Source organism: Apium graveolens, chromosome 1, assembly GCF_009905375.1.
Source record: "Apium graveolens cultivar Ventura chromosome 1, ASM990537v1, whole genome shotgun sequence".
NCBI lineage: Eukaryota > Viridiplantae > Streptophyta > Magnoliopsida > Apiales > Apiaceae > Apium > Apium graveolens.
In genome coordinates, this window is record NC_133647.1 from 201,174,751 (window position 1) to 201,199,247 (window position 24,497).

Genomic DNA, 24,497 nt, shown 5'->3' on the forward strand with positions numbered 1-24,497 from the left:
CTAACTACTACAATGCTCATCATGTTATCTTATTCAAATATCATTGGTTTGATCACACAACACACATCAAAGTGGATAGAAACCGAATTACTATGGTTGATATCAAATCAAAGTTGAATGTCGAAGATGTGTTCGGGTTAGCTAGTCAAGCTCATCAAGTGTATTATGCAACAAGTATTGCAAATGCAAAGTCGTCATGGTACACAATTCTCACCACAAAGAGTCGACAAGTTAATGAAATTTTTCTATCAATCGAAGAGGATACATTTGATGATGATGTTTTTCAAAATGATGTGTTAAATGCTTCATCATCACAAGTTGAAAGAGTGGTTATTCGTGATCCTTCAATTTTTTTTATTGATTTGAGAAGTTTTGAAGATGACTACTCTGTACATGAAGATATTGAACAACAAAATGACCAAGACATGAGTGATGACGAACAAAATAAAAGTGATGACGGTGATGATTAATAGTTTTATTGTATTAAATTTGAAATTATATCGAATTTATGTATCACATTTTATTTGAGTTATGTTAAGGTAATATTCAATTTGATCCTTTTTTATCTTGATTTTTTATGCAATTTATATAATATGTTAGGGTGTTCAAGTTTGAGGGGAAAAAAGAGGTACATGCAGTGTTGTAAAATTCGGAAATCGGTGAAGATCGGTCGAGCTACAGATTTAGGATTAACTTAAAATTGGGGATTAATCGGAGTAAAAATCGGATATATTATAATATTAAATTATATTTAGTATATTATTATCATTATATTATTTATTTATTAAAAAATATATATTAATTATATTATAATTTCTATACTTATTCATATTTAAATTAATATATATTAATTTCATTTTAATAAATAATTATATATACTCCCATAAAAAATATTTGTAAGAATTAATCCGATTTCAAAGATTGAATCGGTCGAATATATTGTAGGGTATTAATCGAGGATTAATCGATTGAATCGGGGATTTATCGGGAATTTTTAGAACAATGGGTACATGTATACACAGGCTCACAATTTCTTTTTATTCTCTTTTTACTATTATCTCTCCAATATCTAATCTTTCTCTCTCGGCTAAGCTACTGGAACAAGTGTATCCGGCGAAAATCTCGGGTAATTGTTAAAAGATGGCGGGTCGAGTGTATCCGGCGAAAATCGATGCTCCCACCTCTCTGTACTCTCGGGTTAGAATTAAACAGGTTAGCCTACTGATCTGAATATCAATTTTGGCTTCTTGTATGACTATGAAATTAAAATCTTTCTTCTCTCTCTTTAAATCTCAGTTAGGATTTAATATTTGGGGATTAGGGTTTTTGAGATTTATAGATTAAGGGTTTGAGTTTTGGAGATTAGGGTTTTGAAATTTGGGGATTAGGGTTCTGAGATTTTGGGATTAGGGGTTTATAAGTTTGGGATAATATATACATACATACAGCTTCAATTTTTTTTTAAATATTGTTAAATATATCAATAAATCTCATCATGGTAGGAGTTTTGATGTTTATTTGCTGTTTATTGTTGAATTTTCGTTTATATCTGTATGTAATTTATGTCGATTTGTTATGAGAGACTGTAATTTCTGTGTTTTATCTATTACAGTTCAATTTAATTGTGAAGTTGTTTATGTAATTGATGAATTTGTATAGACCGTCTTTTAGTGAATAACTGTTATAGTCTGATTAATTGTGTTTATTATCGTTATATTTACTTATTAATTATTAATGTGTAGGAGCTAATTATTGCGTAATGCTAATGTATTGCGTGGTCAACGATAGGTTAGGTTAGTTTGTGGTTCTGATTTTTAAGCTGTATATGACAGCATGTGGACTATTTGTGGACTATTTTTAAGTGTCCAAAAATCCAAACCAGCCCCATCCGATTGTGGGGACTAGTTCACTATGAAATAAGGGTAATGCAATCTGATCAATTTGTTTTGAATGTGGTACTAAGGGTTTTGAACTTGGTGGTTGGGTTAGTGCTGCTGGAGTAGGGTTAGTAAATAAAGAGGTGCTGCTGGAGTAGAAGCAAAAGCACGTTATGACAGAAAAGTAGAATTAATAATATGTGTTTAGTCATATTATTAAGATGTGTTTATGTGTTTATGTATAGATTGGTTGTGTTTATGTGTTTATTAAGTTGATTAGACTTTAAGCTGTTTAGGTACTTGTTAATCTTGATTAGAAGTGTAATGCCTGTAAATTACACACGTGCCATCTGATAAGTATTGTCATGCCTGCGGACAATAAAAGCAACCGCTTATGGCTAATAATATATACCTTTTTGTTGTCACAATATACACTTATTAACCCCTTAGCTGTTGTTTCTTGCATAGCAACAACTTTCTTCACCATTTCTGCTTGTTGCACAAACCAATCTGATTTCCCAGAAAGTGGATCAGAACTCCAAGACTTAGACACCTGATCAGAGAGTTAGAGACCGATCTTAGTGGTTTTTAAGAACAAACACTCAGGCATGTCAAAAAGTGAGATGTTTAGAGAACTCGAAACAAAAAGCTCTAAGTTTATTAGCAATATCTGTGTTATTTGTTGTGATCAAGTTTAGAGCTTCTGATTTCTTATTCAATGCAGTTTCAAAAAATTGAGAAACTAAATTCTTTTAAAGAAGTGATAACGGAAAAAAATGCAAGGAACCGGGTCAATTGACAGTGTGCAAATGTAATTAATTGTTCAAGTGTCAAAACATGATAATCATGAGTTAAAAAATAGGCAGGGCAGCCTCACGACTTAATTACCTTGTTTGTAATCCAGTTGTCAACTTGTCATGTTACACTGCAACTAATGGTTACTAGTCCCATACCATGGGTTAATGAGTGAGTAATTACAGAGTTGCAGCTACTTATATAATTAATATGTAATATATAAAATTAATAAACACTTTATTCTAGTAGTAAATGTTTCTTTCCACTAGTAAATGTTACAATTTGTTCAAGTGTCAAGTTTATTTCTTTGCGGCTGACTTTGGTATTTATATTAGCAGTGAGCTTGTTTTAATATGTTCAAGTTTTTTTATTGTTACGAATATCAAACTGACACCTATATTTTTTGTAATTAAAAAACAAATAGCTATGTTTATTTCTTTGCGGCTGAATTTGGTATTTATATTAGCTTCACCTGGAAGATGTTATGTACTGTGGACACATGTTTTAACTGTTTGTGCTTAGGGGGTTGAATTGCATCATTTGTAGGCTTTTAATGTGCAAATGTGCAACTGAGCCAAAGTTAATGTAGGAGAAGCACAAAGTACTCATTGGTCAATGAAGTCATAGTGGTTCACAAATTTTTACCTTTTTTTCCCATTACCATATGCTGTAGTTGTGACACTAAAGATATATAACATAAATCGTTCTGTATCTGAAGTAGAGATACATCTCGCTTGTTTGGTTTTTCTAAAATCAAAGATTTTTATGGCCTGCAGTTCATGAAGTTACATTTGCATCATTAAGTATACACTCAAATTAAAAATTACAAATTTACGTGGAGATGATCTTAATTTAATTAAAGAAAATAATGTAAAAATATTTATATTATTGTGTCCAACTCTCTGGAGACTGCAGTCCATAAGTTAATGTTGATCACCTCTGTTTCTGCCAAAGATATTTTACTAGGTGAACTATATGTTTGAGTCCCGCTGAGAGGCGCAGTAGTATATATAGGGTTCTTGTTGACATTTTTAATTGTTGACATTTTTAATTTTTAATTGTCGGGTTCTTGTTTGGATCAGCTTTGCATTTAAAATTGTATTTTCTCATTGGTAAGATTGTTTTCTTGTTTGTTTTATTTCTTTGTTTTCTGAATTGATGGTGTGATTTTTTTGATTTTTTTTATGTGTTAGTGTTTGTGTTAATTTTCTCACTGGTAAGATTGCTTTCATTTTTGTTTTATTTCTTTGTTTTTCTGAATTGATGGTGTGATTGTTCCAAATTTTTTATTTAATCGTGTTTTGTTCATTATTTTATGTTGCTGTTTTAAATTAAAGTTGAGATCTTTCTTTTGTATTGCCTATTTAACTTGCTTTTGTCTGAATTTGAAAGACTTGGTCACATTGTTGTGCTTATGCTTCTTCAATGTTTTGGAACTGATATTTAAGAATAGGGTAACCACAGTGAAGATATGTGTCTCTGATCTATGCGTTTTGTAAGCATGTGCAAGCAGGGAATTAGTGGAATAGAATGATTCTCTATTATATTGCAAGAACTTATAAGACTGAAAAGAACATTCTATGTAGTGCACAATGTTGTATGAACCATCCATAAATACGTGTAACTTTGTTGTATTATGTATCGAATGCTTGTCATGTTATGAGATAGATGCAAAGTCCTGAACTTAAATTTGATGGAACTACACAGATTCTGAACTTAATTTTGTTTTGTTTATGTAGGCTGGTACGCTAGAAAGGGTTCCAGGGGAGCATACCAGGCTTTTACTGGAGATGGACGACGAGCGGGACCTTAGTCTGAATCTGTTTTATTCTGTTTTATTGTCCTCTGTATGAGTAGTATTTAGTTGAACAGTCAGTCACTCCTTTTGGTACTTGCTTTTAAGCAAACTATGAAACATTTATATTAACCTTAATGTAATATTTTGGTATTTGTGTGATAGTTTTTAACAGATTTGAGGAATGAATGTAATTAAGCATTAATGCACTATTATCTTGTTTTTCTTTAAAATTGTTCCTCATTTTTTGTGTTTAGCCTTTGTTATTAAATAAATCTGATTTTGTTTGTAAGAATTCTATAAAATTGAGAATAAATGGCAGGTTCCTGGCCATTTTTGGTTACAATATTTGACCATATAAAAGCCACCGACTTTGGTGTCTTTAATCTGGAAGCGGGAAGTTTAAATTTCAACGAAAATCAAGAGCGGGAGATTCAAAATTTCACCAAAATGTTGAAGGGAAAAGATGGAAAGTTGACTTAGAATAAAAGCAACCGAAAATGCGGTCGCTTTTATATAAATTCCACCGTTGAAAACAATTTCGACCAGGTGGCTTTTAACCGACAGGGAACGGTGGATTTTATAGCAAAATCCACTATAAAATCCACCGAATTCGGTCGTTTATAGCTAAAAGCAACCAATTTTTGACCGGTGGCTTTTAGCCTTTTTTCTTGTAGTGGGTGGAGGTGGAGAGAGATGCACGGGTTGGGATGGTGTTGATAAGAGAAAGAAATAAAGAAACTGTTGGGTTAAAGCAGTAATTGTATGGTAGAGATTAAAAGAACATTATAAAAAATTTAAAATAGAGGGCTGAGATTAGATCTCATATCTCACTATAATTGGCGTTCTCATTTAAGCAACTCCCGGTTCTCATCAATTTAATCTGACGGCTATAAATTGAGTGATCAAGGACCAACAACCAAAATTTTAATGTTCGTTTTAAATATAATATTAGAATATAATATAGGTGTCCTATTTTTGAATATAATTTAAAAATATAATATGGTAGCCTGACTTTTTTAGATAATTTAAAATTATACCTAACTGGAGCGGACATTAGAGTGAACAATATTTTACATATTATAATAATATTTAATATATCTAACGGTTCTCATCAATTTAATCTGACGGCTATAAATTAATTGATCAAGAATCAACAACCAAACTTTTAATATTTATTTTAAATATAAAATAACCAAACTTTCAATATTTCGTATTTAATATAATAGTATACATTTCATCCTGAGCGGCGCACTCAAATTTCCACTATTATGCCTCCAATATTCTTTACTGTGATGAACCTTTTGTATCTCTCCTTTATTGCTAGTTGAAAAATATGTATTTGTTGCCTTGATTATTTATTACTCCGTAAAGTGGTGTGGTTGTTGAGTTGTTGAAAGCTAGGTTGTTTTGTGCAATGTCTGAGGCTGGACAAGTGAGGTTGCTTCGTTGCCCAACCATTATTGTTGAAAGCTTCTCAGAAAGCATGTAGTAAGCTTCTCAGAAAGCATATAGTTCCCTGGTAGGATTCAATTTATCGCTCCAACCTAAAAATATTTACCCAACCAACCTAGGATTTGGAATAACCTATTAAGGTTATAATTAGTTTGGATTAATAATACCCCTTTGTACCGAGAGCCTTATTCTTTCCCTATATAAAGAATGAAAAAGTTACTAAGGCACCATAAATTGTTGCAACAAGGTTTCAAGCTCTGCCGATTTTCGAGTTTTATAACCTTATTGCAAGGTAAGATTACATGATTATCCTTATGTTTTCCATCTTTGCTCTCATTGCTTGTTTAAATACATACTATATCTCTTGAGTTTCTCCATGCATAGCTTTGTTATTTGTTAGCTGAGATTATTTTTATAGAACATGAATTAGTATAGAATCAGGGAGGCACGTTTCCGTAATTCACTAATATTCTGTCTAACAAAAATTTGTAAAGACTTATAAAGAATTTAGCCCTGCATCCTCTAAATTACTAGTTGAGCTAATACAAATTTTATTGCAGGGTAGTCTTGGCCACTTAGTAGTATTTTTGGAGCTGTAAAACTCGAAAAAGTGGTTTTAACAAGATGCAACTAATTGGTAGCGGATCAGTGGAAAGGCCGGCCTATATAATCCCTATTAAGAGGCAATTTACCGTGGAAGGACGCATTTGGGAGCCTCAAGTTAAATCAGTAAGGCGACTTGATAATGACAGGATTAGTAATTTACCCATTGAGTTGATGCATTGTATCTTTGGACGTCTGCCAGTTCATGATGCCGCTAAAACAAGTGTCTTGTCAAAAACATGGAGGAATGTGTGGAAAATGCACCCTGTCGTGATTCTTGATGAACAATTCTTCTTGAAAGTCATGTTCAAAAATAAAAATTCTCTTCTAAGCCCTAGTTCCAATAGCTACTTTAGCACCTTAGCCAATGGTACAAGCATCTGTCATATATTTACAGCAGCCGTCAGTATGATTCTTTCGTCCCACACAGGCCCCATTCTGGACTTTAAACTCTATATTCCAAAAAAACTGGGTATGCTTCATATCCATAGGTCGATTAAGCAGCTAATGTACAAGGGTGTTAAAACGCTTGTACTTTGCAATTCGGAGAGGAGTGCCCTTTCGAGTCCTAATTTGTTTGATTGTTCAGAGTTGATTCAGTCAAGACTTTCAGAGCCAACTCTCCATTCTAAATGCTTCGCTAATCTGACTACAGTTCGCCTTGTCGAGATTTCAATTTCTTCTGACATGTCATTCGGGACCCAAATCCAAGAACTCTACTTGGAAAAATGTGAGGGAATTGAACATCTAGCCTGCCAGCTAACTACTAGTAACAATCTCAGAACACTAAATATCTCCCGAAGTGAAACAATTGACTGCAGATGGATCGAATGCACAAAAAAACTGGAATGCTTTGGTCTTCAATTGCCTGCTGCAAATTCCAATACCAACAAATCGGTCGATTTGATAAGCCTTCTGAGTAATAGTCCCAGAATCAACACTCTACTACTTAATGGCTTCACCCTTGAGGTAACCTGAAATTTTAACAAATCTAGTTAATTGACTGTCTTACAATAACATATGTGTGTGAATAATACAATGCTAGTTCACGGCTTACACTTCAAATTTTAATGTATTCTTTGTATATAGGTTCTGGGACGAGGTCTCTCTGTTTTGGATGAGCGTACAACAAAAATGGTAAACTTGAAGAAGCTGCGCTTGTACAGGCTTGGATATAACACACGTCAGATCTCAACATGTCTTTCTTTGATCAGAAATCTTCCTAACTTGGAAGATCTTTTCATAGGACTGGTGAGAACTAGACCTTGTCTTAAGCAATGTCGTTGATTAAATGTACATGCTCTTCATATCATTGTGTTTTAATGCGCATATCAGAGCTTAGATTTAATAATTTTGTGTGCAGGAACTTGAAGGAAGAAAGAGTTCCAATCCTGCAGGATCGACAGTGGAACGTCATTTGGAATCACTAGATTGGAAGGACGTTTTGCTGGACCGACTTGAAGTAGTCAAAATAAATGGTGTTGATGGTTCAAGAGCAGAGCTACATCTAATAAAGCTTATTCTTGCATCTTCCCCATTGCTTAGAGTGATATCACTTGCCTGCAGCAAGACAGTAAGGGATCCTGAAGAGAAGTTGAGAATTGAACAAGAGTTGCTGCTACTACCCAGAAAATCCATGGCATCACAAATTGTTTGGCTTTGATTTTTTCTATTTTTGCACCGAAAGGGTTGTGTTCTTGAACCAACTGATGTATGATTAACTGAATTTACAATTCTCAAACATATTTATGAAGTGAAAGTTGTCAAACATATTTATGAAGGACATGTGGTATTAGAGTACAAGTGCAACCATAAATTTCCTGGGAAATTATGGAAAGATGTATGATATTTTTTTCTGTTATTAGATAATATGAGAGAAAGAGACCTTACAATTAAAATTTTCTAATATTTGAATTGCTTGTCCACTACTGTCAGGTGCATGTTACTGTAGATATTCCAGAAGAAGAACAGAAGCACTTGCAAGTTAAATCTAAGTTTGTACCATCTCTTCTGCAAAATTTACAAAGGCGGACGTATGTGGCATTTATGATGCCAGACGGTGTCATGTCTGCAAGAATTTCACATACTCTGAGTTTTGTTGTCCAGAAGGTACTGACATTTTTGTTTGCTTTGCTACTGTCTAAATATGGATTTTATTTGTGCCACTTCTTTCTTAAATTTTTGAGAATTATATTTAGGCTTGGTCTGTAAATTATAATGCTTTAAAAAAAGTTGCTAGACTTGGAAATAGTTCTTGAGAATGGAAACCTACTTTCCTTCTTATGCTTAACGTTATTTTGAGGTTGATTGTTCTGATGGTGAGAACAATAACATCAAGGAGAAAGTAGAATACAAGTTGAAAGAACTGGAGTTTTCTGTCACTTATTACATTGAGAAGATGTCCAAAGATTTTCGCGAAGAGTGGGGAAACATTGGCCAAAACCGTGAGAGGGTTTATAAGTTCGAGTATCAGCCTTTTCAGCCATATAATAGCTTGTCAGATGTGTTCAACCTTCTGGGCATCCATCCTTGTGAGGTATCAAGTCGTTCGTTTGTTATAATGTAGCATCTTATATTTTTAATGTTCTAAAATTTGGCCACAACAAGGTACAGACAGTTGACAAGTATAGTTAATGAACTCAAATGTATACTTCTTTCCAGGGAACAGAAGTTGTCCCGGAAGATGCCACATTGCACACTTGTTTATTAGCCGGTAAATACCTTGAAATGGACTGATGCCTGGACCAATTAAAAATGGCACATTGTTAGTAATCAAATTAGGGCTACTCACAGGGTGATCATACTGAAGTCAAGATAGCAATAATAGAGAAGCAAGGATTTGAACATAATTTGAAATGAAGATGCAGAATAGAGGGAAAAGGTGTGATTGTTTTTTACAATTCACAAATTTTTATCACAATGATCCTGAAGTCCTGATCTAATCTACATTTTAAAAGTACACATGTATGTGTATCCAGCAATCAACTAAACTCCAAAAGAATTGTACACTTTTACTAATAGAGGATCTATATGAAAATGACATGATTTTATGCATCATAATATTGAGTAAACTAATTAATACTCCATCTTCCCAGAGAGAATTGATTGCTTTGCAAGCTTCCTTTACCCACTGTCTCTTCTGAAGTCCTGCAACCTATAAATATGTCCAGATAATCCATGCTGCCAACCCCTTAAATGGCTCCCAGCAGTTAGAAGCAGCAACCGCCTCACTAGACCTGCTTTGTAACTGCTCATTAAACCTATCATACTTAATCCTCAATTCTCTTTCATTGGGCCAGTAGTTTAACATCCTTTCTTGTGCAAATAACATGATTGTGAATGCCATGTATGCATCCAGCCCCCTAATTCCTTGAAGCCGGCTAAATATCTCCTGATCCGACAAGTCATTCAGCATATCATCAGACAGTAAAATGGGCATCTTATCCTCACCAGCTTCCGCATACTTCTCACTCAAATCTAGAACGATCATTCCTTTACTTTTCGAGGCAACTCCAATTTCAATCAATTGTTGTTCTGAAATTTTTCTTAGGGAGCGGGGTCTCAAAACATCAGGCTGGCACAGAGTCTCCAACGCCTGGTAGAGTGTGGCCTTTTTTTCTGGGACACTGATGAGCTCCAGAAGCTGTCGGGTGATTCTTTGAAAATTCGTCATATTTTGGATATCACAAAGAGGAAAGATAGGATGTTTTGTAATGAGAGTTCCTAGGGCATCATCACTAGTAAACAACCACTGGGAACCCAATGATATCCAGCATGTGCCTTCAAAGTTTATATCAGGACTGTTGTCACTTACAAGGTGCGAGTCGACATTTGAGTCTGCATTGTGTGTCATACTGTCAGGAATCGATCTTTCCATACTTAGAGAAGTTCCTGTGAGATCATTTTTGATAAGAAAATTAAAAAACACAACTACTTTTACCATGTAATATAATTTAAATAATAAAATGAATAAAAATAAGAGATAAAAATTATCTTTAGATAAGGTATTTAGTCAATTTAAAAGAGAACATCGTAATACCAAATTTAACGACTAGAATGTAGCTGCCAACAATCACAGCCTCGCTCCTAAACTTATTGGGGATAAGGATCATGAAGGCCCCTCAGGTAACATATCAAAAGGGAAGGAGAAAACGTATCATGTTTATATTTGATAATGACGGTGTTTTGAGTCAGGAGGCTCTAAGTATATTGAAGGATGGTTGTCTTGGTAACATGCTCGGTGTTTTGAGTCAGGAGGCTATAAGTATACTCTTCAATTGCTTCTAAACAATGTGCAACCAATGAAAAAACGAGTCAATAATATTGTACGTATTGAGGAGGTGGTTGATCCGGAAGTTCAAGCTCAGAATGTGCAGAATGAGCAGCCCAATCGAGATGCAGCTAGAACAGCTTATGGATGTGGAAGAGGTTTTGCTACAGATGACAATGTTGGATGAAATGCAGAGGAACAAGAACAGTTCAGTTTAATCCCATTGCTTCAGTGTTCTAGTCTCAGTGGTGGTTTCAGTCTTAGTTTTATAAAACGACTAGAACATAATCAATACAACATACTAAACAACATACTACAATGTAATGGAAAAACAGAGTAAACTTATGAATTCAAATCAAACAATGTAATAAACTTAAGGGGTGAGAACTATAGATAGTAAAACTATGAATTAAAGAAAAGATACACATATATATACCTGATGACAGAGTTGCTTCTTCATCACCATCACCGAAAAGTTCAGAAAGCTTGTATTCTTGATTGATACATGTTGGTGGTAGTAGAACTTCATCACCATTCTTAGGGTCAGAAAAGGCTTCCAGGGAAATGTTCTTCGAATAGTCATCATCCCTTCAACAATAAAAAAACAAATCTCTGTTTATGCAATTCTTACACTATTATAACGAAAGATCTCTGTTCAATTGTTAGAGACACAAAAAGTGGTGCCCCTTTTGCAGCTTCAACGTATGCATATGTTGAAAGTAAAAACAATAATCTGAAAACTGAAATTCATTTTGTGTGTGTGTAAGGGCCACAGATATGTTTACTCAGTTTGAGTTGGTGGACCAGATGGTTCTTGATCATTTTCTTCAAGAAAAGTTGACAAGTCAGGAGCTTTCCTGCAAATAAAGCCCAAGAACATGTATTACAAAGCCGTAATCCATTTTTATACATTTATAAATGTAGATATATATTACTTGGTTGGAGAGTCGGCCATTGTTGTTTCTTGAAGTTCTTGGTTTGAGAAGAAAGAGTTTGGACGAGAGAGAACTGTTGTATTGTTGTACTGTATGGGAAACAATGTGGAGAAAGTGAAGAGAGAATTGTTTCGAATGAATGTATGTGATGCGAGAGAGGGAGAGAGGGAGGGAGAGAGAGAGAGAGATGATACTTTGTTATCAAGAAACTAGTTGAAACTCAGATATGGAGAGAGAATGGTTGAAGGTGACAGGGAGGGATAGAGAATGTTATATAGAGTGGGTCCCAATTCCAGTTTTGTGGCCTTCCACATGTACATACCTCCCAGTAATTGTAAATTGAGGGCCTGTTTGTTTGCAGTTGGCTGTGTTTTATTATTTTTCCCCACACTCATTTTTTAGTTCGCTATTTTTGGGAATTCAAGTAGAAACTTCGTTTATTAAAGTGAACAAGAGATTGATGAAAGTTATATTATAAAAAAGCTTTATTGAGTTTATGTTAATGGTTACTGTTGTAATTTGTTTTTTTTTCTTTTTTGCTAAATACTTTTGTAACTTTGTAATGATCATATTACACAAAATTTATTATATTTTGTAATCTTGAAATTACATCTTATTCTTCATACATTTACCTGAAAAAAAAATTGGAGAGCGTTAGATATATGATTCTGTATTTAAACTAGCAACTAGTAATTAATCTGTTATTTGATCATGGATGACGTGGCATCTGAGCTCGCAGCTAGATAACTGATTTTGGCGCCGCTTTTATGGTTTGAATTTGATGCTTTTTTTGTTTGATAAAATACCTTACATTGATACCAATGATTACTGAATCTTTAGATATGTTTGACATGTAGTCAGACTTAGTTTGACAACTAGAATCAAAATTTTCTCCGTATTTCAGAAAGATTTAATGATGGTTGCTACTATGTTTCTGATATGCAGCTTCTTAATCTGTGTTGCAGTTTGTGAATTTCTTCAAATCCACATGTTTATTGTAGTTTTTGGACCCTTTTGTAAGATGCTTTAGAACCATATATGAGTCAGAAGTAATGTTGGCCACGTCTTTTCAAGTTACTAGCAATGTTAACTCTAGATCATATTAATATAGTACTTGTATATGTAAAACACAATGCGAGCGCATAGTGACCGTAAAAAGGCCATGGCTAATTCATATTTTATAAGAATAATCTCAGCTAAATAAACAACAAAGTTATGCATGGAAAAAACTCAAGAGATATATGTATGTATTTAAACAAACGACTAGTGAGAACAAAACTCGAAAACATAAAGAAAATATTTTCTTCATGTAGTCTTACCTAAAAATAAGGTTACAAAATTTGGAAATGGGTTATCCTTATCTACATGTAGATAGACGATGATGATAAACGAAAACAGAGCTTTTTTTTATCGTAGATAACCCGCAGTCGCTACCCTTCGGGTGCGCACTGGGTAAACCCTACAGGCTCACGCAATAACCTACAAACCACGTGAAACAAGGTAAACCACATATTTAAGCGATAGGCTCTGACTCAGGAGGCATAATCATAAATTCTCCTCCCGTGGGATTCGAACCTGTGACCAAGAGGATAGTTATCCTCTCTTTAACCAACGATGATGACAAACGAAAACAGAGCTTGAAACCTTGTTACAACAATTTATGGTCCCTTCAAAACTATATGGAAAGAAAAAGGCTTATAGTGGATCATAATTTAATGAAAATCCATTCTAAGTCTGAGACTTACCCACCAAGTCTCATAACCCTAATTTAATTCAAGGTTACCCACACCTATATAAAGGGTCTTAACCCTCCATTTAGAACTATATTTTTTGATTTGATCCTTAGCATATAACAAGGTACGTAGGAATTTTGTTAAGGCAGATTGAGTCACGAAACACGAGATCGGTAAAATAAGGCCTTTGACCTCGCAAACCCTAGTATTAAATACACTTTAGTTTTTCAACCCACAATATTTGGCGCGTGGGAAAAAATATCAACCATGGTAGCCACACGAAGCGGAAACAACGCTCCTGAATGAGCATCGGCTGGAACGATCCAAACAATCGCAACCGCCATTGAGATTCTACCTCACTCAACCTACTCTCAAGGGACGACAAATCTTATCATTCCCCAATCCGGAACTCAGGCAATCCCGACTTTAGGGGCGAACCCTCAAAACTCAAATCTGAACACTCCTTTGGGGATACAATCTGCGGATTTTGAGATGTCAACCGTGATACACCATATGCCAATAAACCCCACCTATAGGATGTCATTGTATTCTGAGGCTAGAGGAAGTAGGCTTCCCCCACCGCCTCAACCACAATCGTGGAACAACCCTAATTATATTAGAGTTTTGTGACCAACCAATAATGAATAAGACGTCTCTGAACCATATACAATTGAGGAAAGCAGAGAATCAACCATCGAGGATGTCAGTCATAGGAGGAGATGTAGAAATAAAGAGCCCGTTGGAGGCAGGCACCCCGAGCTTGTTGGTGGTAGGCGGCCCGAGTTTCAAGAAACTCAAGGGATGGCATCCCAAACTTTTGAGGAAAGTATACATGCTCATGAAGCAGAAATTATAAGGCTTAAGAGGGATATGAAGATTAGTCAAGATAAATAGCCACCGAGAACTAACCGAGCTAGAGGAACTAAGGGAGCTACTCAAGTCATCGACTTGGAGGAGACTCCCAGGAGGAAAATGATGGATGTCTCTCAGGGAAACTCGTTTAGGTTGCTCCCCTAGGGGACCCAGACAATCCAACCCCGCCTTTCATGGCCAAGATCATGAACACCCATATTACAAGGAAGTTCAAGTTGCCCACTATAAAGGCCTATGATGGGACTGGGGATCCGAAAAATCATGTCAAGACTTTTTCTAAAACGATGTTGCTGCAACCAGTGAATGATGTAATCAAATGTCGAGTTTTCCCTCAAACCTTATCAGGCATGACCCAAAGGTAGTACATCCGCTTAGGTAGTACATCCGCTTGCCCCAAATTTGATTGGATTCTTCAGAGATTTAAGTCAAACTTTCATCAAACAGTTCATTAGCGGAAAGGTGCACGAAAAAAGTTCAGCTTCCCTCATAAGCATTGTGCAAGGAGCAAAGGAATCTTTTGGGGACTACTTGAATCGTTTCATAAAGGATGCTTTACAAGTCACGGATCTTGATGATAAGGTGGCTATGATAGCATTACATCAAGGAACAAAGGACGGGTTCTTCAAAATTACTTTGGCCAAACGGCCACCGGAAAATATGTTACAGCTCTAAAGTAGAGCAGGAAAGTATATTGAAGTTGAAGAAAGCATGAAGAAGACAATGGTAAGCAACGAGTCCGCTGGTGGAAAGAAGTGGAAGACATACCAGTAATACAATACAAAGGACAAGTATCTTCGGGTTAGAAAAAACACTGATTCATCGCCAAAGAAAGGGGGATCCGGACAAAAGTTCACTGAGTATGCAAGACTGATTACTCCTAGGAGTCAAATCTTGATGAAAATTGAGAGGGATAGAGATGTTCGCTGGCCAAAACCTCTAAAGGATGATCCTACCAAGTTGGATAAAAGTAAGTATTGTCGATTTCACAAGGATGTTGTCCATGACACTGATGAGTGCCGACAGTCAAACAGACGAGATTGAGTTCCGTATTTGAAAAGGAAGATGGAGTAAGTACACTGGAGATAGTGAGAGATAAGAAAGTAACAATAATAGGAGAAGAAATTTTGATGATGGAAGGATGGATCAAGATGACCAGGGGTGAGATCCCCAACCAATAGGTCCAATGATTAATATGATCAATGGAGGGCCAACTGCGGCTGGCTCTTCTAAGAAATCAAGAAAGGCTTATGCACGAGAGGTCATGCACATAGTTCGAGAAGCCCCAAAAAGGGAACAAACTGGAGTGTCGATTATATTTGATGATTTTGATTTGGAAGGGGTTAAGTTTCCTCATGATGATCCCCCAGTCATAACATATATCACAAGCAACAACCCTGTAAAGAGAGTCCTTGTAGCCAATGGAGCGTCAGTTAACATCTTGCTTCATGATACCTTTATAAGGATGGGATACAACGTATCTCAATTAACCCTGATTGATATGCCGATCTATGGGTTCGCTGGAGTCGAATGTCCCGTTGAAGGGATGATTAAACTACCTCTGTCAATGGGCCAGGAGCCAAGGCAAGCTAAACAAATGTTAAATTTTGTGATGGTTAAGGCTGGATCTATATATAATGCAATAATGGGGAGGACGCGCATACATGCCTTCAAGGTAGTCCCCTTATCCTACCATTCAGTGATCAAATTTCCAACAAAGAACGGTATAGGAGAGGAAAAAGGAGACTAGAAGATGGAAGAAGCTGTTATGTAGCCTCGTTGAGGCAGATGGAGCCGGGGGCAAGTATTACTCATTAAAGATATGGATATCTGTGAGAAAGATGAAAACTGAGGAAATCTGATGGAGGATTTGATCCCGATTCCATTGACATCTGAAGACCCCAAGAAGATAACTTTTATCAGAACATCACTCGAGGAACCCCTCAAAGGGATGTTGATTTTATAGGAGAAATTACCATAACTACTAATGTGACGACTGAGAATTTTGCGGCGTAATTAGTCAATAAAGTATGAGTTATGAGATGTGATTATAATTATATGACTAAGTGATGATTAATTGTCTTATCTGTATACTAGAGTTTAGGAGCGTGGATATAAACGTTCCAATTTAAAGAGTCAGTTTAGAAGTATAGCTGTGGTGTTGGGCCGTCAGGTAGAACGGAACCCGTCCTAGTAAGGAATTAAAGAATATAAAATGTGAATTATATGTGATTGAATGAAATGAATGAGTAATAAAGTATTTTGTCATAAGTGACGTGTTGATTGATAATGAGAATAAGAAGCGTAATCAAAACGCTGAGCGTCGGGCCGTCAGGCTGAACGTGACCCGGTACGCGTAAAAGAGGATAAAGATTAAAGAGGGATAAATTATATGATCAGACCTGAGTCGTTATGTGACTGTATATGTGTGATTGCTTGACTGTGTGCATGACTATGTGTTCTGTGACAGTTTTTGTGAATTTTAAAGGAATTACGTGATTTAAATAAAGGTTTAATTAACCTTCGTACATTTTTATAAAATCATCCGAGTAACATAAAAACATGGGATTTGTTCTGTGATCTTCGTAATGGTTCTAGAGACTTTTTAAAAATGATGAGTGAATTTAATCATTGGTCTTTGCATATTTAAATTGATTTTATGTGAAAAATGTTATTATTAAAGCAAGTTTGCGAAATTCATATAAAATCAACCGTTCGCTCAAAATCTTATTATGAGTAATGGTTAAAAAGCTAATTTTGAGGCATACGTATTAAAAATATCATTTTCAATAATTCTCGACTTCCCGAGAGAGATATATTTTATATTTGAATTTTGTTACATTTGAGTAAAAAGAAAAGGAATGTGTGAGCTAAAAAGGAATTAATAGATTACCACTTTGCCCTTGTTTTGGTGGAGTATAAATTCATTCACCCCCCCTTTTTTTCTTTTTCTTTCCGTGCACTCACTCTTTCCCTCTCTTCTCTTTTCTTTCCTCTCTCTCTCGAATACTCTCTCTCACTCTCTCTCGGCTCTCTCATCTCTCATCTCTCTCACTTGCATGCAACCTTCAAAACCTACTCAAACTCAAAGATATTGCTACCTTTAGTTGTTATTTTTGATATACTCTTCGATTCCTATTTGCATGTAAGTAATTATACAAGTTTTATTGGTTAATCGCTATGGTGGTGTTCAAGGAAAACTATTTCTTGATGCATAACCATGAGAGTGAATTCAATCATGTTTGGGGGTCATAAACTCGAGAGGAGACCCGTTATGGGCTCTCTCAAGTTCGACCACCACCGGCCATGATCCAAAGGAGAGCCGGTGGAGTTTCCATGATATGATCACTTGATTTTAACTTTGCATGTTATAGTTTCTTGAAAACTTGAAAAAGGGTTTTGTTTCTTTTGTTGAAAATTGAGTATGTGATTGATAAAATGGTTGTATTGATTGTGTTAGGAAGTATATGGATGTGTGTAAATGATTGTTGCGTAGAAAATCAAAAATTAAGGCTTGCATGTGAGTTTATCATTCGGCTTTATGCTAATTAAGAAGAGAAATTTGATTTTGTGAGTTAATCTTGGTGAACACTAAGTTCATATGGCCTAAAAGTGATTGCATATTAGTTTTAAAGAAAATCAAGATGTGCATGCTATTGATTAGTCCTTGAGTTGTAGATCATGTTCTTGCCGAATGGAAAATGAGATAAAAGGGGTTAATTGTTGATTAAGTAAATGTAAGTTGGTTGAATGAGTTAATTAAAGTTAGAATCGCTAGGTGATGCATGATTTGGTGTTTAAGTGAATGGAATGATCTAGTTAAGGACTAAAATAAGTGGGAAATGTGATATATAACCTTGCATGTTAAAAATCCATTCTTGCATGCTGATTTATGGAAAAAACCCGAATGGGTCTTAGGAGTAAAAATAAGGAATTAAGTTGGTTCTTGCCAATTATCTTAATGACCATGAGAAATTGATTGCATTATAAAGGTTGGATGGTTTTTATGTTCGAATTTTAATAATTAAAAGAAAGTGTTGATTTCGATTCTTAATGTAATTAGGATTCGGATTTTTGATTAAAAAGGGATGAAGTTTAAGTGTGTAAATGACTCTTGTGATTTGCATTAGTTGTGTTTGACTATATGAGGTTGAAATTGAGTATACTTGGTTGTGTTTTGTATGTATGGTTCGAATTAAGGAATAAAAGAAAAAGGAAATTAAATCGTTTGTTATTAAGAGCTATAAGTGATAGCTATGGTCGTAAAAGAGTTATATTAGTGTGATTTGAGAAATAGCCAAGGTTAAGCGAGTACGCTTTGATTGTTAAGTATATAAGGATATAAAAGTTACGAGAAAGGGATATGATATGTGCTATGTGCTATGTGCTTATGTGTATAACCTATATTCGTATACTCGAGTCAAAGATATAGTCGAGTTATCGTATAGAGTGATCATTCCGGGAATGAGAGTTGAGAATCTGATTAAGATTTTGGTTTTATTGTAGATTCGGAGCGTAAGGGCATTCAGGCTAGGAAAGGAAAGGATTTACTAGGTGGCAGTAGTTCAACCTTCAGGAAAGCAAATCCAGGCAAGTAACTCTGATTACTTGTATAAATGGTTATAAAGAGAATGTTGTTCATACCATATAGAGTATTGAACTGTTTAAGTATGAAACCCTTATTTTATGAAACACTGACATTGATTTGATGAACCCTTGTTCTTGATAATCTGTTATTGATAACCTATTGATTTCACCCTTTGATAATCTGTCTGATCTGTTCAAGTTACCTATTAAGCCATGAATTATATTGGACCCTTTGATTATCCTTGTTAACCCTGTTTAATGATACCCTGTTTCTCTTGATCACCCTACTGATCCCTAAATCAATGCTGATCCTTCTAATTTAGTGCCTTGTTATCCTTGATACAGAATTCTTGTGAATTGTTCCTTGTGTATCTTTGAATTAATCCCTGAACTTTGTTTCCTTAAAATCTGATTTAAGAATGAGTTTCGACTTGAAAGAGTCCGAATGATTTCAAATGCTTGGTAATGATAAAATGAATTTTAGAAAACCTATTTGTTTTTCCAACTCAAGGTTTTCCAAATGAATTCCTGATGGATTGGATTGGGACGTAAGAGGCTAGTGGGACTAGTCCAGTCATGGTAAGAGGCTAGCAGGGCTAGTCCAACTTAAGGCTAAAATTATGCCGATTGGTACCTTAAAGACCGGAATGGAGGTCGATACGGGCTGATCACCCGTATATAATGAAAAGGAAAGATAAAGTGATCCAATCAAGGGTTCTAAATGATTATTTAAAAAGGGAACTGAAACTTTCTGTTCAGTAAATTGATTCTTGAAAATGAAAATGGTTTATATTGCTTTGAAAAGAGTTGATTATGTTATTGTGGAGCTTAAAGCTCGAGAACCCTGATTCTTGAAATTGTTGATCATATGATTGATTATATATATATTGAAATACTGTTGCTTTCCTCTATCGAAAGATCTATTCTGATCCTTTAAAAATTTGTGATGAATGTCGGCTTTCGTCCTGCTTTGAGCCTTGTTCCTTGAAAGCCCCTACTATTCTTCAGATACCTTTCCTTAACCCAAATGCTGGGAATCTGCCACCTAGATCAAATAAAGTAGAATGCCCTGAGTTTGTTAAAGCATATTGTGAAAGTGATATTGTAGAACTGCTATATAGTTACTTGCTGAGTTTTATACTCATTTGTTTTGTTTTAATCTAACCATGGCAGTTAAGCAAGAAGATGGCCAGGCTTAGGCACACTGCTCGTAAGAGCGTACCTGATGGTCCCTACCGTGTTGAGGGCTTCCGGTTGCCAGAGCAGGTAGTGGTAATTATGAGTGAGCTCGCGCCTAGAAAGAAGTGTATAAAGATACAATGGGTTATATGTCGGTTCCCAGCCGGAATCGATGTTGGTTATTTAATAATATTTTGGGTTTATAAGATATATTTTGTGATTGGTAGTTGTAATCTTGTCTCATACTTTATCCTGTTGATCCTGTTAGTAGTTAATCGGGGTTTATGCATATTTAATTGTTAGATTAGAGGTGTGTGAGTCCTCATTTCCTAACCCCGAGATTGAGGGCGTCACAACTAATGCTCTTTCCTCTTCTGCTAACAGAGATTTTAAATATTTATTGCAAAATAACAAGTTTAAAATATAATGGAACTAGGTTTATACGGCCTGCGTTGAAGGTGTTTGATCAAATGCTTATGAGAAATCTGGTTATCTTGTATGCAAAGTATGATCAAGCTAGACTACGGAAATTTTTAAAAGCGTAAAATCCATGAAAGTCGTTCACTTAATAATAGTCATTCAAAGTATAAAAACAATACCACCCCTTTGGCCATCAAAATTATCACTACAAGAAAAACTGAATCATACAACTGTTTTTCACTATGGTCTAATATGCTAATTTTCCATTGATTATTGAGGAGCCGTCTGATATGTAATCAGACAACAGTCGTAGGAACCGTTACTGTAATTAGTAACAACAACTGTTTTCCACCTGTTGTGCAAAAATAGGATTAACAACCGTTCCAGTAGAAGGACCATTGTTGTGAAGAACTACATACAATGGTTTACCCATGTAGACAACGTTTATTAAACTTGAAGTGAGTGTGTTGATGTTCTTTTTTTTTGTTTTTTTAAACAACGGTTTATTTTTGGTTGTGTTATTTGGAAGCCTAACCACAACATTTTACAGTTAAAATTGTTTTCTAAGCCTGTCTCATACATCAGTTTGTACCTGAGATATTGTAAAGAAGGCTTTGAGACAATGGCTTAAAACCTTTTTCAGTTATGTGAATGTGCTAGGCATAATGGTTAGTATGTTAAAATGTTGTACAAAGTTGGTTATCTAACTTTAGTCAACAGTTATAACATTGTTATAGTGTTGTCCAATTACTTTGGCACAATGGTATTTTTGGAATGAAAACACAATTATCTGTTGTTGTAAAAAAATTTCCATATTAAATAGACCAATTGTAACCACCACCTGTCGAAACTTAAAACTAATTCCAACACCAAACAATTTGTTCCAACAATCAACAATAAATAACCAAAAGATGCAACACTAGAATAAATCAGTCGAACTATTAAGCAATCCGTTAAAAGTATACCAACTACAAATATCCCAAAAACCATCCATCAAATCCATCAAAAGAACTACTAGTTAATCCCAAAATCCATCCATCAAAAGAACTACTAAGCAATCGTACGAAATACTTAAATCTAGAAATAGATTTGAAACCAATCTAAAGCCCATTCAATCCACCGATAGATTGAAACAAAATCTATCATTCTACCAACCTGAATTTCACAAATGATTCATTAACTGTTATAATTCAAAAACAAAGTTCATATCTAGTTCAATAAAAAGACCCCGACACTGCAACCTAGCTCGCGTGGCGTTTCATGAAATATTTTGCAAATTCAAAGCGGATCTCATTGATGTCATCAGTTGTATAAGCCAAGTTTGACCAGCGCATCCACTGAAAAAACAAAAGTACGCGTTACACAAGGCATAAGGGTAAGAGTATTAAGTCAATTGAAAAAATCAAAATGATAATCTCACCTTGGCAGCAAACTCAAGTTCTTTGTCCTCAATGATCTCCTTCATGTAACGCATCACAAACAAGCCACATTCCTTGGTTCGTGCCTGGACTGGAACTCCCTGTGTAATAAATAAATTTTTTCATACAATCTCATTATATTACATACATAATATATGATGAGAATTGATTATTACCGCCATGTTCTCCCATAAAATTTTCTTCTTCGCAAGCTTGTTCAGATCTTCTTTGTAAAATTTAATGGCACTGCAACCAGAATTGCGACAATAAAATAATCAAACCACTACAAACTGTGCATGATATGTCAAGGTTGAACACTTAATACACAAATTTTAGAACTTAAACTTACTTGTCTACGACTTCCACCCACTCTCCATTAGCAATGCGACGTTTAAGAAAGTCCATGTAGTAGACAATCTCTCCCTCGGGATTGGCAACAGTCAAAGTCCAGTGATTCCTACCCAAAAATTAACGATTAATGATTGAGCAAGTGATTTAATTAAAATATAAGATATTAATTCACACCGCCTTACCAAATAGCATAGACAAAATCATATTAATGTTTATATAAAATGCACCTGAATGCACCTAAATTCAGCAATTGAAACCTAACTTACTGTAAAATTCAACCTAAAAGTTGCAAAAAATATTTTCAATTTTAAGCTCAGTAATTATACTTAAAATGTTTACTGAAAAATAGATAATTTACTAATTCAGCAACGACTCACCAAGTTTGAAATTAAAGGATAATTTACTAATTCACACCGCTTTATCAACTAAAATTGCATAAACAATATCATAATAAAATTTATATAAAATCCAGCAAAAAACACCTAAATTCAGCAAGTCATTAAACTGTTTAAAGTTGCAAAAATTATAACCATATTTAACTTCACTATTTTAACCCTTGTCTTAAAAAATAGAAACATCAACGACTTAGCAAGATTGAAATTAAAGTGTAATTTACTAATTGACACCGCCTTACCAACTCAAATAGCATAAACATCATCATATTAAAATTTATATGAAATCCACCAAAAAACACCTAAATTGAGCAAGTCATAAAAATGATCAAAATTGCAAGATCAATAAACATATTTAACCTTACTATTTGAACTCTTGTCTCACGACAAATCAACTAAAAAGAGCAAGACATATGATCGTGTATAAAACTAAAAATTATCTGACATTTTCCGAAAAGTTAGCTATAGTATTAAAACTTACACATCATTGCAAGGCATGAGAAAGTAGTGCCCTTTCTTCGCATCCTTAAATTGTGCAGCGAGTGCACGTGATCTCTGTAGTGCAGTGCCACATCCGATGGCACCAATGATGCTGGGATCTACAAACCTTATCATGTTGGTCATCTTCTGTTTTTTGACATGCTCATTTAAGGAGCTACATATAAAATTTACAGTAGTTAGTAAATATTGTGAGTTTAATCACGGGACTATATATGAAAAAAAGTTAATGAAAAAACTTACTGAATAAAGAGGCAAATGACAGACCCCGACATTTCACCTCCAGTGCAAACTGCATAAATATCTGACAAGTAGATGACATGCTTCTTTGTAGAGCCAAATGCTTCTTTGCATAGCGTAAAAGAAACCGTCTCTCCATGAGCCAAGGCAACCTTTGCCCATGTCCACAAACGATTGAGTGCAAATGGGTAATTTGCACCCATCTCAACAGTAAGCTCTGGTTCAACATGTTTAAGTACTTTATATGTCTTCTTTGTTTTCTTGATCTTGGATTTCTGCAGAAAAGGCACGTGAAAAATATTAGGAAAAAACATACTAAAAAAAATCATACTGATAAAACAACATTCTCACCTTTGGAGCCGCCAAAACATTGGAAGCGGTATTTTTTCCTGCCACTATCAAATTTCTCGGCCATGCGATAAAAGTTCCTATAGCTTGTTCCACAGTTAGAATTTCATCACTGATAGGAAAGGGAATCCTAGCATCACCTTGAATGACTTCAGTGATTGAGACTCTTGCATTCTCTTCTCCCAGTCGTACACCATGGATTGTCTGCTCTCCTCCATCGAGATTGATTACTTCATCAATCGTCGCACAAACAACAATGTTGTTGAGCGATCCAACAGCCAATTTGCAAACACAAGTATCCGGAGCATTCACTTTCACTTCCTCAGAAGTCTTCTTCTCAACAACAGTATTACATCTTTCATCCTCACGAGCTGGCTTCCCAGCCTCCTTAAGTTCCTCCCCAAAATCAACAAATAAATTATCAATCATTTTGATTTTCTGAACACCTCCCTCCTCTTGAAGTGGAAATAACTTCCTTGCAGTTCGAGGTGTATCCTTATTCTTGACACCAATATCCACAGCAACCCCGCCGTCAGAGTGACAGCTTGCTTGTTAAGAAGTGTGTTTTGGAGTAGCATCTTGTTCTACGGGCTTCTTCAATATCTCTGCCCTGAGTTTTTCCATTTCTGCAGCCCAAAAGGCATCTCTCTCTTTAATAATCCGTGGAGTCTCCTCCGCCATGAACCTTTTAATCCCTTCCTGTATTTTTTCATCCATTGTCCTAGCTTTCT

General features: G+C 35.2%; 3 protein-coding genes and 1 long non-coding RNA gene across 5 annotated transcripts; 3 read left to right on the forward strand and 1 right to left on the reverse strand.

Annotated features, from left to right (window-relative positions):
* The first annotated feature begins 1,004 nt into the window (after positions 1-1,004).
* On the forward strand, positions 1,005-4,682 carry LOC141678615 (uncharacterized). The gene is made up of 2 exons (XR_012557816.1): positions 1,005-1,212; positions 4,412-4,682. It is a non-coding gene; the product is annotated as an uncharacterized LOC141678615 (long non-coding RNA).
* Positions 4,683-5,865: 1,183 nt separating this feature from the next.
* Positions 5,866-9,337, forward strand: LOC141724288 (F-box/FBD/LRR-repeat protein At1g13570-like). Of its 2 annotated transcripts, XM_074526371.1 has the most exons (7): positions 5,866-6,214; positions 6,483-6,997; positions 7,115-7,494; positions 7,615-7,776; positions 7,889-8,365; positions 8,461-9,061; positions 9,187-9,337. In XM_074526371.1, the coding sequence occupies exons 2-5, from the start codon at positions 6,547-6,549 to the stop codon at positions 8,186-8,188; spliced, it is 1,293 nt and encodes a 430-aa protein (XP_074382472.1). In that variant the 5' UTR covers positions 5,866-6,214; positions 6,483-6,546; the 3' UTR covers positions 8,189-8,365; positions 8,461-9,061; positions 9,187-9,337. The 2 variants fall into 2 exon arrangements, with proteins under 2 accessions (XP_074382472.1, XP_074382465.1); XM_074526364.1 differs by having other exon boundaries at positions 6,483-7,494.
* Positions 8,356-9,261, forward strand: LOC141717246 (coatomer subunit gamma-1-like). Its single transcript, XM_074519342.1, has 4 exons — positions 8,356-8,365; positions 8,477-8,634; positions 8,828-9,061; positions 9,187-9,261. The coding sequence occupies exons 1-4, from the start codon at positions 8,356-8,358 to the stop codon at positions 9,259-9,261; spliced, it is 477 nt and encodes a 158-aa protein (XP_074375443.1).
* A 34-nt stretch (positions 9,338-9,371) lies between the features above and the next one.
* Positions 9,372-12,002, reverse strand: LOC141724302 (uncharacterized). Its single transcript, XM_074526382.1, has 4 exons — positions 11,731-12,002; positions 11,581-11,652; positions 11,232-11,383; positions 9,372-10,416 (listed from the first exon to the last, which is right to left on the reverse strand). The coding sequence occupies exons 1-4, from the start codon at positions 11,748-11,750 to the stop codon at positions 9,680-9,682; spliced, it is 981 nt and encodes a 326-aa protein (XP_074382483.1). The 5' UTR covers positions 11,751-12,002; the 3' UTR covers positions 9,372-9,679.
* Between the last annotated feature and the right edge of the window lie 12,495 nt (positions 12,003-24,497).

Coding starts and splice junctions, on each gene's coding strand:
- LOC141724288 (XM_074526364.1), top strand. CDS start 6,547: ATGCAACTAATTGGTAGCGGATCAGTGGAAAGGCCGGCCTATATAATC. Junction 7,495..7,614: donor TTAATGGCTTCACCCTTGAG/GTAACCTGAAAT, acceptor CTTTGTATATAG/GTTCTGGGACGAGGTCTCTC. Junction 7,777..7,888: donor AAGATCTTTTCATAGGACTG/GTGAGAACTAGA, acceptor TTTTGTGTGCAG/GAACTTGAAGGAAGAAAGAG.
- LOC141717246 (XM_074519342.1), top strand. Junction 8,635..8,827: donor TGAGTTTTGTTGTCCAGAAG/GTACTGACATTT, acceptor CGTTATTTTGAG/GTTGATTGTTCTGATGGTGA. Junction 9,062..9,186: donor TGGGCATCCATCCTTGTGAG/GTATCAAGTCGT, acceptor ACTTCTTTCCAG/GGAACAGAAGTTGTCCCGGA.
- LOC141724302 (XM_074526382.1), bottom strand. CDS start 11,750: ATGGCCGACTCTCCAACCAA. Junction 11,384..11,580: donor GGTCCACCAACTCAAACTGA/GTAAACATATCT, acceptor TTATTGTTGAAG/GGATGATGACTATTCGAAGA. Junction 10,417..11,231: donor AGAAGCAACTCTGTCATCAG/GTATATATATGT, acceptor ATGATCTCACAG/GAACTTCTCTAAGTATGGAA.